This window comes from Epinephelus lanceolatus, chromosome 14 (genome assembly GCF_041903045.1).
Source record: "Epinephelus lanceolatus isolate andai-2023 chromosome 14, ASM4190304v1, whole genome shotgun sequence".
Taxonomy (NCBI): Eukaryota; Metazoa; Chordata; class Actinopteri; order Perciformes; family Serranidae; genus Epinephelus; species Epinephelus lanceolatus.
In genome coordinates this window covers 40602505-40617870 of record NC_135747.1, presented here as the reverse complement: position 1 = coordinate 40617870, position 15366 = coordinate 40602505, and the positions used below count along the sequence as shown (strand labels likewise).

Genomic DNA, 15366 nt, shown 5'->3' with positions numbered 1-15366 from the left:
CGAAACACAGAAAAAATTAGGACGAAAAACAGAAAATATTACTCAGAAAAACAGGGAAAAAATTACTCAGAAAAAAACAGAAAATATTACTCCAAAAAACAGAAAATATTACTCAGAAAAAAAAACAAAAAAAAATTACTCCGAAAAACAGAAAATAAATCTCAGAACAGAAAAAATACTCAGAAAAACAGAGAAGTATTTGTCAAGTGAATGCAGTACACTTCCGTAATATTCCACCACCCATTTGCTATAACTGTGACATTTTTGGGCAACACCTCTTCCTTCATAAAATCAATATGGATTATTTATTTATTTATTACTCTATGATGGGGATGATACATGTAGGCATTGTTACATTTAAACAAAGGGCAACCGATGCAGTGTGTATAGGACTTCTATGATCTCACTGTGCAGGAGGAAGAGTGCATCTACTGCTAACATTACAGCTCAGCTGAGGAGGACGCCATTAGTGTTTGCTCTCATCTATGAGCTCTGATTCGGTTGGCAGGTGTAGTTTAGTAGAAGGAAAGTAGTTCCTACATTAAACTGCCCAAAGTCTGTGGGTTATCTTGAGTAACCAGGTCATGATTTCTGAAAAGAGACATTGATGTTGAGTTTTTCCAAAACAGTTTTGGCACTGTGAGCACCACAAGCTGAGTGTCATCCAGTTCCATTATATCGGAGAGAAGGCAGACATCTCTCCGCCTGGTATCTCCAACACTCGGCAACTCACATCAAAACTATCCACACTGATGAATAGCACAACAGGTGAGAGGAAAAATATGTACTTTTGATTTTTGGGTCCCTTTAAGCCTGATTTCAGCCTGAATTGGTCAACTAGTTTCATAATCAGGCCGAATTTTTGCCAGATCAGTTCTTGTTCTCTGTGCAGTTTGGGCTCATGATGCCTGGTTAGTTGCCATCAGTTGGATTTCTGGCATTTTTGTCAGCTGTCTTGGAGTGTGAGCAGATCCACAGTCCAGTTTCCCATATGCCTCCTGTCTAAAAATCTGTTGTAAACTGTAGTGAGCTTGTTATAGTATTATTGGAGTAGTGCTTTACATGTTTGAGACTGCAGAACATTAAACTGAACTTCACTGCAGAACACACACCAGGGTTACTTGCGGGGGTTAACTGTGTCTTTAAATGTTGAAGGAGCGTTTTCCCTCCATGATAACAAAATACTGATGTGTCTCTCTGCTAAAGAGTCGCAGCAGCAGCCTCCACATGTCAACCAGTCTCAGCCCTGTGGGCAGTGTGTTTGCTGGCAGTAAGTCGATTAATAATGAAACACTGCAGTCCAGTCTTTCTGTCAGAGATTTAAGTGTCAGGAATTGTGTGTGTGTGTGTGTGTGTGTGTGTGTGTGTGTGTGTAAGTGTGCGTATCACACTGCTAACATGTGGCCCACAGAGAACAATTTTCACAAAGGACACAGAATAATAATAAAAAAAATCCTCCTGTATATTTTTTTCCCTCTCCTCCCCAGAGATGTAGGACACATTTCAGCCAAACATCCTCACTCACACATCTCTCATGTCTCGGCATGAGAGAGACATGAGGTGCAGTGGTTAGCGTTGTCGCCTCACAGCAAGAGGGTTTGTGGTTTGCATGTTCTCCCTGTGTCAGCGTGGGTTTCCTCCAGGTGCTCCAGCTTCCTCCCACAGTCCAAAGACATGCAGGTTAATTGGTGACTCTAAATTGTCCGTAGGTGTGAATGTGAGTGTGAATGGTTGTCTGTCTCTATGTGTCAGCCCTGTGATAGTCTGGAGACCTGTCCAGGGTGTAGCCTGCCTCTCACCCAGTGTCAGCTGGGATAGGCTCCAGCTCCCCTGTGACCCCCAACAGGATAAGCGGTTATGGAAAACGACTGAATAAATGAACAGTAAAGTGTATAAATATACATATATGATGAATAGAACATGAGTATTTGTACAAATGCAGCTTTGCAGGGTCACTTCTCTTCTTTGTGTGAGCTCCCGTCTCTCGTTTATCAGATGTACCACCTGAGATTTATGCCCTTTACGAGGACACACAGGGGGGCACACACAGACCGGTACGTACACATGCAGTGCATTAACCACAAAGCTGTCCTTGTTGAATATGGATCAGCTCGAGTGTGCCACATCTCTCCGTGTGTGAAAGTCACTGAATCCATTTAAATCCTGATGTTCATAAATCGCCATGATGTCTCGGTATTTATCTTCCTCCTCAGTCCACCGCGGACCTCCACCGGTGACAGCAGCGCTGCCGTGTTTGCGTTTGTGTGTCTGTTTCCGTGCATCTGTGTGTTTGCCTTTGGCCCTCGCGCTGCTGCAGATGGCGTTCATGCAAATGCAGCGCAAACTGGTAGAATTAGTTTATCTTGCTCCGTTTTGAATGCACAAGTTTGAGCGCTGAGCGCCGGTAAGTTTCCTTCCAGTGTTGGTGCTATAGCGTACTTTTTTGAAGTGGGAGTGATGCTGAACGTTTGATCTGCAAAGCACAGATCCTGACGTTGTGTTGAGCAGCGCGAGGAATCCATAAACACGGCAGAACCTTTGATGTAAACATAAATGAATAGAGAGCCATACCTTACCGTACAACAATAGTATCTCTTTTTTCTCCAGGTATGCTAAGGTGAAGGGATCTCCTGTCAGAAGAAACAGCCGGCTGTACCTCTGTGAATTTTAGAGTTCCTAGAATATAACATAGAGACTCTGCAGGAAAACTGAAACTTTGCACAGACGTCAGCATTCACGCTTCCTCGTAACTTTTCCACATTTCTTGTTACAGAGAACTTCTCTTTAAGTTGTGGTTAAAGCAGTGCATATGTGTTACGTCAGCTGGTGTTGGCCACATCAGACGTCTGAAATGATGTGGTCAGGAAGTGTAATTCTGCTAAATAATCTGAGAGAGGTCAATGCTAGTTACAGTATTTGTCTTTATGTCACAGTGTATTTTAGTCTTTAATTACAACCTTGATTCCAAGTTTGGATGCTGTATAAATAAAAACAGAATGCAATGATTTGTAAATCCTTTTCGGCCTTTATTTAGTTGAATACAGTAAGACAGAATTTTTAATATTCAAGTTGAAAAACTTAATTGTTTTTTTGTTAATATACACTCATTTTGAATTTGATGCCTCCAGTCAGGGGCCTGTTATCCACTCTGTGACATCACCTTTTCCTTTTACAACACTCACCAAGCATTTGGGAACTTTTTCCTGTGTCATTCCACTTTATTGCTCATGATTTTAATGCCTCCACATCAGCAATAGCTGGGGCTGAAGGCAGCATGTTTTTGTGTTGTCTGTTCCATTCTGGTGAACGCGATATTTCAAGAATGCCGTAGGGAATGTCCTCAGATATGGCACAAACATCCACCTGGACTCGACAATAAACTGATTAGATTTTGGTGGCCAAAGATTTAAGTAACCGTGACCTTGCGTCACTCTCATTCTTGTCAATGCAATATCACAAGAATACTGTTGGGGAATGTCCTCAAATTTGGCACAAACGTCCACCTATAAATGGTTAAATTTTGGTAGTCAAAGGTTTTTGGCCATAATTCAAGAATTCTTACACTACTGATAAGATTTCACATGAATATCTAACAGGATACCAGTGCGTCCCTGGTCTGAACACAGGTGGTCAGCTGGAGATGCATGATTGACACAGGTGTGAATGACAATGTGTCTAAAATGTCTCGAAACACATTTTAAAACCAAGTGTTAACAGAGTCACAGACACTCAAATTCAAAGATGGTTCATGAGATTACTTTACAGGAACTCTCCATGCAGCTAAACAACAAAGAGTAGCAATGAGCAGCCTGTTATTTTCTCACACAGCTTCACCTCTCTGCTCCGTGGCCTCCTGCTATTTTCTTCAGACTTACAATGACTCATAGCAGCTCCAGTCCAGCGCGACATGATCAAAGCTGCCACTAATTTATAATTAATTTGGCATGCTATATTAGTTCTGATGTGTTTACAGCAATAATCTCGTGAAATGAGTTTGACTTAGTTTCAGCAAAAAAATCTCCCGCACTTATTTTTCCCGACATATTCAACAACTGATCTTTGTTGAGCTGACAACAATCTGACCAATATTTCCTCACTCACAGTCGTCCTGAGTCTGGCGGGATTAATTCACTCGTAAAAAGTGTCTCATCTTCAACCAAATATTTCAGGGTAAGCAGCAGTAAACACGTCCTTTTATGCTCCGTTGCTTTCTAGACATGTGCAACACGTGTCAACGCAGCTGCAGCATTGGATGTTTTTTTTAGGTAATTTGCAACAGTCTCAGTGAATATCCCCACGAGTGGTTTGTTCTGAAGCCTCATCATCACCTACAGGTGGTCAGTTTGATCTGGAAAACAGATAAAAGTTAATGGATTTTACCTGTGTATTTACGTGTCAGTCCCTCTGCGCAGCGAATGCCACATTCTCCATATGAATAGGTAGGAGTGAGATGGATGGAGAGAAGACTCATCCCCCCGCTGAATACTTGAATGTCAGCTGTTTTTACAAGGTAAAATGGCCCTCTGCTCTGCGATACACGCAGAGGACTATTAGCCGTCTTGTTAGTGCTGTTTGTGTGATGATGGGTGGCTGCACAGCACAGCTAATAGCTGCTTTAATGGCATCCAATGGGCCTTGAGGTGTTGACCATGAAATTCTGACACTGAGGTTTCACAGTCACACACACACACACACACATACTCGATCTGCATACATTCGTCTTAAATGCGTCTCAGCTGTCCAGGTTTGATGGCAAAATTACACCTTTGTGTAACAGTGCTCGTCACATTCGTGTCAGTTTTTGTTGTTATGTAATTGCAGCTGTTTTTGTTTTTGCAGAGTTGTTGTCTAACTGTCCAAATCTCTGTCTGAAAGAGACAGAGTGACAGACCCAGCTTGTTGTCTCTGTTCACATATTGTGCTTTTGTCTGAGATAATCAGTGCCAGATACATATGTTGTTTCTGTGCTGTGTATAAACAGCTCTGAGCTACAGCATTAATAATTCTGTATACAGTGTATTCATGTGATAAAAACATGATGGAAAACAACAAACAGACGCTGCTCTCATCAGCAGCCTGTAGCTGGTGTTTGAGTGTAAAGTCAACCAAAGCCCCTCCTGCACTGCCTGTTCAAGGCGGTAGTATCGTGCTGTTATGCCGGTGTGACGTTTTGATGATGTGTTATGTGTGCGTCCTACTGCGGGACATTTAAAAGGCAGAAAGTAGCAGTTAGTGGCTAACTCACAGAGGAACAACAGACAGTGGCTGAAAATATCAGCAAAGTGGGAAAACAATGAGGTTTGGAGCTCCTTACCCTCCGAGCAGAGGACGAGATCAGCCGCTGTGTAACAGAGACAGAACATGATTGTTATTGTCATGTTATGCCATTGCTATTATTTATAAAGCGCTGCCGACACATATGTTAATGTGACACTAGAGGCTGACACTGTTGTGTTAAACATCAGGCCAGTCACGCCTCTTTTGGTTCCGCGATGGCAGCATGATGTCTGATATCACACACTGGAGTGGCACGATGCCGTTGTTGTTTGGTTCAGTGTGAAAATACAAAGGAGGGATAGCTGCTCTGTAGTGCGATCTCAAAGCTATGTTAAAGATACACTTGTTGCAGCAGCTTGCAGCCCATAAAAATGTGAGAAGCAAGAGGCGTAGCATTAATAACAATCAGTGTGTACCCAGCAGCCTTAAGGCGAAAACACACCGGTGGCAAACACTGCACGTCTTAAAAATATGCCCTTATTGTATTCATTGTAGACGTGGCACTTAAGGCCACTGTCCTATTCCCAGCCTCACTGGTCCTGGAACTAAAACGCATTTTTCCTCCACTTGCTCTCTGCTAGCAGCTCCTTTTCTCTGCTCCTACGTTAGCTCAACTCCTCTCTTCACTATGGATGTATAAAGAGAACTCTGTAGCTGCTGCTGTGTCTCGTGTGTGACAAAGAATGGTTCAAGAGTGACTTGTTGTTGAGGTCAAGAAATAACCCGAGCTAAACAACCCACAATCCCATCATTCTAAAGACAATGGCCAAAAAGATATTGCCTGGAGAGTCATAGCTCTGGAAATACGCTCTTCAGGTAAGAAATCAAATTTAATCAGGGGCTGAACACACTTGATTTTAAACAAAGAGGAAGAGGTACAGATCTTAAAGTAAAAGTAGTAATAGCTTTGTGTGGTCATCTGTTCATGAGCTGCAGTGCGACACATCCGGTGTGTGCTGAGGAAACATGAGGTGCCACGGCAGCGCTAGTGTGTCTTCACCTCTACATATGTGTGAAGCCTACTTTCTGTGACGTTAGTTTCATATCCTCCTGCTCTCTAACAGGAGGTGTGTGTCTGAAAAACCTCCTCATGACAACATAAAGACGGGATCATGCTCTCCGTCTGAGGACTTTAAAAAAGTGCTCTTTGCTGTTTGTCAGCTGGCACAGCATGGACAGCCTCACACCTCCTGAGGGTGCTGATGGTGGCGACCATCTTTCATGTCTGAAAGCGTTTTGTCTGAACACACAAAAACAATAATCAGTCATTGTGTGTGTCTTTTGACAACAATGGACAGCCACTGGAACTAATGCCATCTCTGGGGAGACTCCTGCTCATCTCACAACAACAAATGAATGCAAGAATGCACACACGCACACACACACACACACATATAGACATGCACTGAATACACAGAGGGTTAAGTAATAGTCTTTGATACGGGCTGCTGGCATCCGTAATGAAGTCGAATAATTGGGGAAATTATTTAAATAACAGTCGCAATCATTCAGTAAAGAATTGGTTTCAGCAAATGAGCGAAAAAATGCTTTCAATTAAGCCTCCACAGGTCGTGTTAATCAGGGTAAGTGAGTGTGACTTAAATTAGACCTGCCCTTCCTGCCGATACACTGCAAGAGACCTCTCACTTTTGACAGCATAACAAATGTGCACGTGAACGGCAGTACTCAGTTTCACATGAGAAATGAAATGTTTTCTAAAAGTTTCTGGAGACAAGGGCATCATTTCCTCTGGGGACAGGCAGAATTCACCTCCTTCACTAAATCCTGTTTTTGTTCCCACATGTTTTATAGCTTTACAGTCAGTCACTGAAATGTTTCTAATCAGCGTTCGCTCACTGACCAGCTGTCATGAGTGGGATGAAAGACGCCGATAAAACTGAAGCTCTGCACATACTACAGCTAGTAAGAGAAATATGTATGGTAATGTGTTTGAGGAAAGTTATTTAAATTTGCAGGTGTGACATTATGATATGCTCCTAAAAACATGTTTAAATTGAACATAAATCAAACAGAAGGCAGAAAGAGACACTGCTCTTGATACAAAATCTAAATTTGGGTAAAGATGCAAAGATTTTGTTTATTGTTTTCAGGTCTAAATGAGCATTTCAGTAGAGTTTAGACAATTGTAATATAAAAATGAATGTTTTTGATTCTTTTGTTGGACTTAAGAGATGTAACAATTAAGGCTGCCCCCCTAATAGTTGACCATAAAGGTCATTAGTTGGCAAGACTTCATTGATTGCTCAGTCGCAGAAAGAAAACAACAAACAAACCTGAAACTCTATTAAGCGCTGCACCTTGTCAAAATAAATCCAAACCTATATGACTGGACCATGTGTGACTTTGAAAGGACAGACACAGGAAGTGTCCACGCTCAGCAGTCAGACAGGAGTCAGGTTAATCTCCAGGGCTGGTACCTGCGGTTATTCCACAGGCTAGTTAATAACATGTCGGGCAGGAAATCCAAAGTGTGGGATCATTTTGAGAAGGTGAAGGACGAACCCAAGGTGATATGTAAACTCATCTTCATTGGTCGACTACAAACATGACGTATCATCTGAAACATGGAAGTAGCTACATGCCCATTAGCCCACAGCGTCATTAACAGGCGGCTCGCTCAGTGTGTGACGTGCACTTGGAGATAAAATATAGGCCTATATTAATGAAGGTTCATTAGTACGTGTTGAAGAGGAGCATCCGTGCGGCCATCATGTTAAGGATGGGATGTGTGGACAGTTAAATCATTCTACAACCAGAACCAACTGGAAACATGGACAATTATAAAGCGGCAGCCAATTATGTAAGGAGACACAAAGACTAAATTACAGTGCACAAGTTAAAGGATAGATGACATTTCACTGGAGGTGTACCTCGTATAATCCCATGTGACAAATGAATAATTGATTGACTGGTTGATTTGTTGAAAACAGACCAGACACTGAAACCGTCGCAGCAGATAGGAGCTACAGCGACAGTTTGGTTCAATGGGAAGGCGATAGAGCAGCCGTGGGAGCGACTGATGGAGTGGCAAGCGGAGTGTCCACCTATTGTTTGAAATTGAACTGTGGCGGCTCTGTGGAGCTCCATGGCTGGATTCCTGGTTTCAGGGTGCTTTGCACTTCTGCTTCTTGTTTAACCCGACATTCTCACCTAGAAGCACTTTCTGGTAGCGATATTTGGCACAGGTGGATTTAATATGACTCAGTGGTCCATAGCACTGACACAGTTCATTTAATACCATTCAAAGCACAGAGTTTGGTACCCAACCCGACTATCATTATTTTAAAAGACACACTGACTAAATTTATCACTGTGTGTCATAACTTGACATAAATGCAAAAAAGGTGTTTTTTATTTTAATTTTCAAAGCCTCAGTTTGTGTCCGCCTCCGTCTGACACCAAAGATGGGACTTTTCCAGTTCATAGTTTTCCTCCAGCTACAGTATATTACAGGCAGCAGAGGCTCTGACAGCCGCCCATAGCTCAGCACATCACTCATTATTATCCTCTCCTCTCCGTCTTTATGTGCGCTGCGTGTCTTTCCTCTGGCCTGTGTGTGTTTGTTTGTATGTTACACTCGACGGTGTCTGATCCTCTTGGCTGTCTGCTTCAGTTTGAAAACCCCCGGCCCCTCGGGGCGCTCACATCTGCAGGGGCCACACTTCACAGAACATTGTTTTCTTAAAAACTCTCCCAGTGCAGTCTCACACACCTTCTGCACAAACAGCAGCTCACTCTGTAATGCCGCTTTAATAATTTAGACGCAATTACTGAACAAGGTTTATGACACACTCCTATCAAATATTTATATCCTGCTCTTGCACATGACGAGTGCTTTACAAACATTTCCTTGTATACTTGAACATGACACTGTTTTTTCCCTGTGGATTGTTTCATTTTTTTATTTTGGGTTTTGTAAAAGACAGAGTGACATCACAAGAAGACACTGCGATTCATATATTTCTGAACACTATACATTTTCAGGCTGCTTTTAAAAGAAACATTTGCCGCCTACAAAACACTTCCTTGACTTGTGTCTGCGGTAGCGGTGGCCACATTTCCATCCTGCAGCTGCCCAGTCCTCTTAGTGGTACTTCCTGTTTGCGAACACGTCTGTTGGTTTCCAGCGTTGTTCTGGTCATACCCAAAAAGTCTGAGGGTTTGATGACGGAAGGTCTTGTCTAACAGGAAGTACATCAGAGGGTCCGTTGAACCTCTCAGTGCAGCCAGAAGAAACAGGCAGTTCTTCAGCTAGAGGATGAGAAGAGGGGGTACGGGATGATGAGTTTCTGTGTAACTGTGCAAATTCCTTTTTTTTTTTTTTTTTGCATTAATGTGATATTTACCCACCTCGATCAAGGAAGAGAGTGGATGACAGTGGCTGCAGGTGTTGGGACCAGGTGAATATGTCAGCTGACGTAGGTCATGGGTCCGAGACAGGAAGATGGGTTTGAAGATGTGGTACGGCAGCAGACAAACTGAAATTACAACCTGAGAGGAGCTGGTTAAAAGACTGACAGTCCTGGTTATGATTGTGGAAAGCAGAGTGAAATATGGGTGGAAGTGGTTTATGATTTATGTTTGAACCAAGAGATAGGAAATAATCATGGTGACAAATGCACCCCCCGAATGATCATTGGTTTATCAGTAACTCACCTTGTGTTACGTTTCAGAAAACTGTTTTTCTCGCATGCTTCAGTGATAAACGAAGAATTCAAAAAACTTAGCAAATTCTTGATGAACTTCAGTCATTTGGGTCCATGTGAAACAACAGCAAAACTATATCAAAACATTTGTTTACAAGGGGTGTAACGATCCATCGATCTGTATCGATATATCGATTAAATGATCAACGATCTAATATCATCGATGCAAAGTGAAAACATCGATCCATATCGTCATCTTTAGCCTACGGTTTTATTTTGAAAGTCTGTAGCAGGCACATGGCAAACAGCTGAGGCAAAGATGACGTTATTAACTCGGGAATAAATCAGCAGTGTGGAAATATTCGGAAGGGTCTGTCTGTCTGGGAAGTGCTGAGCATACTGCTGGATAAATGAGACTTGGAATATTATGCACGAGTTTAATTCATAAACAGATGTTTTGATATCGTTTTGCTGTTGTTAAACGTGGACCCCTATGACTTCAATTCATCAAGAATTTTCTCCATTTTTGTATTTTGTCATCCACCAAAAGTTTTCTTCACAAATCCAACACAACACAGGTGAGTAACTGGCACACAGATGGTCATTTGAGAGGTGAAGTGTTCCTTTAAAGCTGTTATTTCAGAGTATGATGTAACTCATAGCTACCTGGATGACCACAATGTTTCGGAGCACCCTACCCAGCAGGCTGACGGAGGTGGTGACGGTTGTGCTGCGGCGTGAGCGTCTGATATGCCTTAACACAGTCACGTAGGAGAGAAGCACCAGCAGGTAGAACAGAAAGAACAGGATGATAACAGGGATGGTGAAAGTCGCAGACAGACTGCCCCCTATTTCCACATCAGGGCTGTAGCACACCTCCACACATCCACTTCTTGCTGAAGCGTTGACGCTAACAGCTTCTTTTACTGAGTAGTAAACTGTAATTGGCACTATGCACCCTACTGTCACTGCCCACACTCCGGCACACACCCTGGTGGCAAAGGAGGTCCTTTTGAGATGGGAGAAGAAGGCGTTTGGCAGCAGTTTCGTGCAGCCACTCGGCCTGGAGGCGTGAGTGTTCTGGATGAGGGCTGCGAAGCGACTGAGGGCGACCCAAGTGAGGATCATCATGCTAATATAGATGTTGATGTGGAGCACCGGGGTGATACCGTGCAGGACCAGCTGACACCAGGCGCCACTCAGTGACCAGATTGAGCCCCAGGCGTAGTAGGCGGCGAGGAAGGGTGTGGTAATGGACAGCATCAGGTTGGAGATACTCAGGTGGGACAGACAAACATGGATGGGGGAGATGGAGGAGATGCACCGCCGGAACACCCACAAAGACAGCGCGTTGCCCGGGAGAGCGGTGAGGAAGAGGAGCATGTAGGCAGAGGGGAGGAAGAAGAGTGTGGCGGTGGTGGGGCAGAGGGAGAGAGCAGAGAAGGGGAGGGAAACGTTATCCATTGGAAGAGTGTCCGACGTGTACTCCATTTCATCTGTAAGAACACAAAAGTGGGAAGAGAAAAAAATCTACTTTAACAACACAGAAAAGGGACAGTCGGCACATCCCCAGTTTGTAGGAGCAGTCTGACACGGAAACTATGCAATGTACTGCTATGAAGGGGTCAGCAACTAAACATGTTCTAGCACCTAAAAAAGTCCCACCTTTAAAAAAAATCAATATCAGTTCATGTGTACACTATAATAAGAGTATTTCCACTGCCTCACCTTAATGTCAGACCGTGATTTCCAGCAGGAAAAGATGATCTATTGCTTTCATCATAACCAGACTCTATTAAAAAAAACGGTGATTTAACATTGCTGAACTCGGGAGCTGCTGGTCTCACGCTGCCTCTATCAGTTAGTTAGTTTGTGTTATTGTTTGACTTTGGTGTTTTAAAGGGTTAGTTCAGATTCATCAAAGTCACACTTTAACACAAACTAACTAACTGATCGAAGCAGTCGCAGACCAGCAGCTCCTGTGTTCAGCAAGTTAGAATTACTGTTTTTGTCAATGGAGTCTGGCTTTGACGAGAGCATAGGTGGGGAAATGAAGACAATAATGGCTTTCCTGTCAAAATAGACAGTCTGACGGAAAGGTACAGAAGTGAAAATACTCTCAAAATAGCGTACACTTGGGTGCTTTCACACCTGCCCTGTTTGGTTCCCTTAAATTGAACTCAAGTTGGCACCAAAACAACCAGACTGAGACCTTCTTGAAGAGGTGGTCTCAGTCTGGTTCCAAAGGAACTCTGGTGCGGTTGGTTTGTGGTGAGAAGGTGTTCCGACCTGGATGTGAAGCAACTGCAGTCACATGACACATTGTTTGGGTTAAACATGAGCATGTTACAGTCCTGGAGGATTATTAATGTGCACCTCCTCCTGTACTGCCTTAATATGCACATTCAGCACATCCAATGCATCAAAACATTGTTTTCTAGTTGGAGCCGCGCCTCGTTTTCAAACTGTATGGTTTGACTAAAATGAACAATGACAGCAATATAGTCCACGATGAGCAGCGCTAAAATCAACCTGCGTAGTTGTCCCCCCATTGTGACATTAGAAAGTGTCACATTTATCTTGCAAGTGTACTCTTCTTTAACGTTTGCTTTACTTCCTGGATTTTTCCCACATGGAAATTCTGACCAATCAAGAGCAGCTTTCTCACACAAGGCATTTGATCTGGTCCTCTTGTAAATGCTGCCGTGAGAACATGAACCAACTCTAGGTAATTATACAACTTTGGAACAACAGGAGTCCCTGATTCAGACCAAAGGAGACGACACTAGGGCTGACAGCAGCCTTAAATTGATACTGATTTTTTTACATGGCTAAAATACTTTTCATTGCTGACCCATTCAAAGCAGCACATTGCTCAGCTTCTGTATCACACTCCAGCCTGCTTCTCTGAACTGTGAGCGTGCTGACTGACATCTACTGCAGGTAATACACTGACTTTGGGGTAAGTACCCCATGCAACCACACTTCAAAATATCTGAGCTGTCTCTTTATCAGCAATATTCATCAGCTAGTTTCATGTCTGTAGTGTGATGATTGCAGTGGAGGTACAGGCTCTTCCTTTTAATTTGACGTACATGGAAAATTCTACTGAAGTCATTGCCTAATAATAGTTCTTGTGTCTCTGCACAAGAGCATGAGAAGAAAACTTACAACATATTCCAGGAATTTAGTCTCTAGGTGTTTTACTTTTTAAAAATTGAGTTATTTTCTGTATCATTTTAGTCATTTTATTTTCTTCAACATCTTGCAAATGAGAGCACATATCCACATTAGCATCCCACACAGACTCCGATGGTGTTATACATACCAGTGACGAGATCATCCAAAGACATCAACACTCCCTCAAGTTAAACATGTACAGGTGAAGGTAACGCCAGAAGTCACCAGCCAGCTTGACATGAAGATTTTCTCTTACTTCCTGCTTCTCATTGAGTTGAGGTAAACATTTCAGAGCTGGTCTCTTGTTTGTGGGTGTGTTGGTGTCACACACGCTATATTTGTTCGGACTTCCTCAATTAGCATATGTGATGATGAAAGACATACTGACAGAAAATAGACAATGAGGGTGAGAAATGGTGCTGCTGTGTGGTTGTGTATTTAAAGAAGTCTTAGATGAAATGCGGTGCACGCTGACAGCACCATGCTTCAGCTTATGACACATTTTGTAATCATCCTCAAGTAATGTATTCAGATCTGTTGCCCAACTTGATAGTGACTCTTCCTAGCTCTTTATTTCCTCACATTTGGAATTCAGAGTTTCCATCTCTCCACTTGAAGACCCTGTACTCCTTTTCAGCAGCTTTTCGCTGTAGGACTAAAGTCCACTGTCTCCCTCCTTCAGTCTCATCTACACAGAAGTGATACCCAGTGATCCAGTTACATTTCCTCACACTGTCTGTATTCATTCAGCCTTGGGGTGGCGCTGCTGTTCTAGTTGTAGCTGAGCAGCAAAGAGAGTCGGCTGTGGGCGGAAATTTCTCTTTCCTCTGGTCACTCTGCAGAATCTGTAGCATCTTACAACACATTTATCTGTATAACTAACCACAGTGATATGTGCTTTGAAAGTAAGTAAGCACAGTATAAAGTCTGGACACAGTCCTCAGTAGGAGGACATGTTTTTTACTTATAAAAAAAAAGAGCTGTGACATTAACAAAGAGTGGTTTTCTATTGGTAAAGCCTCAGCGTGCTTTCATCTCAGTAAAAGGTCCTCTGGGTTCTCTGTACGCTTGTGATCATCATAATTTGTTGTGAAAGTTCAGGCTTTGATGTCGTCCGCATCGTCTTTTCCTTCGGATTTGTCTGAATGAAAAATGGCACTCTGATTGTCTGCAGGGTCACGTCTTGGTCCATTGTGTCCTCGGATTTATTTGACCTCAGATCTGAGTAAAGTAGGAGGGTCACCAGTTTTATAATAGTGGTCACTGCTTTATCTCTTAACTCCTGGTTACATCACATTAACACAGTGGTAAAAATAAATATGGACTTTTGCCCTTTGTTTTTTGTTTTGTTTGTTTCGTTTTAGTCCAGTTCCCCCTTTTTTCTCGTGCTATGTCATATGTGTGTTCCCGTTGGTTACTGTGTTGCTCTGGAAACAAATTCAGAATGATAATAATGAAAAGAAAAAAGTACAACAGATTAGACACAATGAAAGTCAGACAGTCTCTGTACAAAGACTGGTGTTTTTCACTGTGTTAAAACAAAATGTAGCACTAAATTGTTCATGAAGTTTAAATATCTTCATACACTGTGAGGCATTCATGTCAGTTGAACTCTTATTAGGTTGTGTGTGTTCGTGAAAAGACGTCACATTCAGCGTCCACTCTGTTTATCAGAAATTCTGTATCATGCTCGGAGTCTTGGTGTCCTCTACATATCTCTGTTGCGATCTTGTCCAATCATTGAGCAGACTTGACTTGTGCCTTGTAGATAGGTTTGTAAGGGTATGAGATTTTTATGATAAATGTCTCAGAAAATATTGCGATTCCATGGTGTCACTGTATTACAGAATTTAAATTATTTAAAGTCAGAATGACCCTTGAAAGGATGCAAATGGAAGGATTGTTGTTGGTAGAACAAACGTTTAATTGCTGTTGCCCTACAACCCCACTTGTAGACATTATACACTTGTCGTGTTAGATAACTCCAAACCCATCAATAGCAAATGTTACATTTGCTTTAATACATGATTGAAAAGTATGTCTCTGCAAGATCAGTGGAATCAAATAACCAATAAATATATATACAGTACACCAAAGCCCCAAATGTTCTGCAGCCTTGCCTTCATAGCCACTAATATATGAGGCCATATTGAAACTGTGTTGTAAATTCGGCTGCAGGACAAAATGCAGCTCTGCCTTCATCCAGTCCCTTTAATGTCTCCACCTGTACACAACAGGTGGC

The 15366-nt window shown here is 42.5% G+C and overlaps 2 protein-coding genes across 22 annotated transcripts in view; one reads left to right on the top strand and one right to left on the bottom strand.

Moving 5' to 3' along the window:
- Positions 1–15366, top strand: part of caska (calcium/calmodulin-dependent serine protein kinase a) — a 207718-nt gene that overhangs the window by 108275 nt on the left and 84077 nt on the right. The window lies entirely within an intron of this gene.
- LOC117251642 (putative G-protein coupled receptor 82) lies at positions 9184–13425 on the bottom strand. The gene is made up of 4 exons (XM_078174723.1): positions 13273–13425; positions 10611–11440; positions 9649–9789; positions 9184–9549 (listed from the first exon to the last, which is right to left on the bottom strand). The coding sequence occupies exons 1-4, from the start codon at positions 13295–13297 to the stop codon at positions 9310–9312; spliced, it is 1236 nt and encodes a 411-aa protein (XP_078030849.1). The 5' UTR covers positions 13298–13425; the 3' UTR covers positions 9184–9309.

Coding starts and splice junctions, on each gene's coding strand:
- LOC117251642 (XM_078174723.1), bottom strand. CDS start 13,297: ATGTCTTTGGATGATCTCGTCACTG. Junction 9,790..10,610: donor GAAACATTGTGGTCATCCAG/GTAGCTATGAGT, acceptor AGCTCCTCTCAG/GTTGTAATTTCAGTTTGTCT. Junction 9,550..9,648: donor CACTCTCTTCCTTGATCGAG/GTGGGTAAATAT, acceptor CTCATCCTCTAG/CTGAAGAACTGCCTGTTTCT.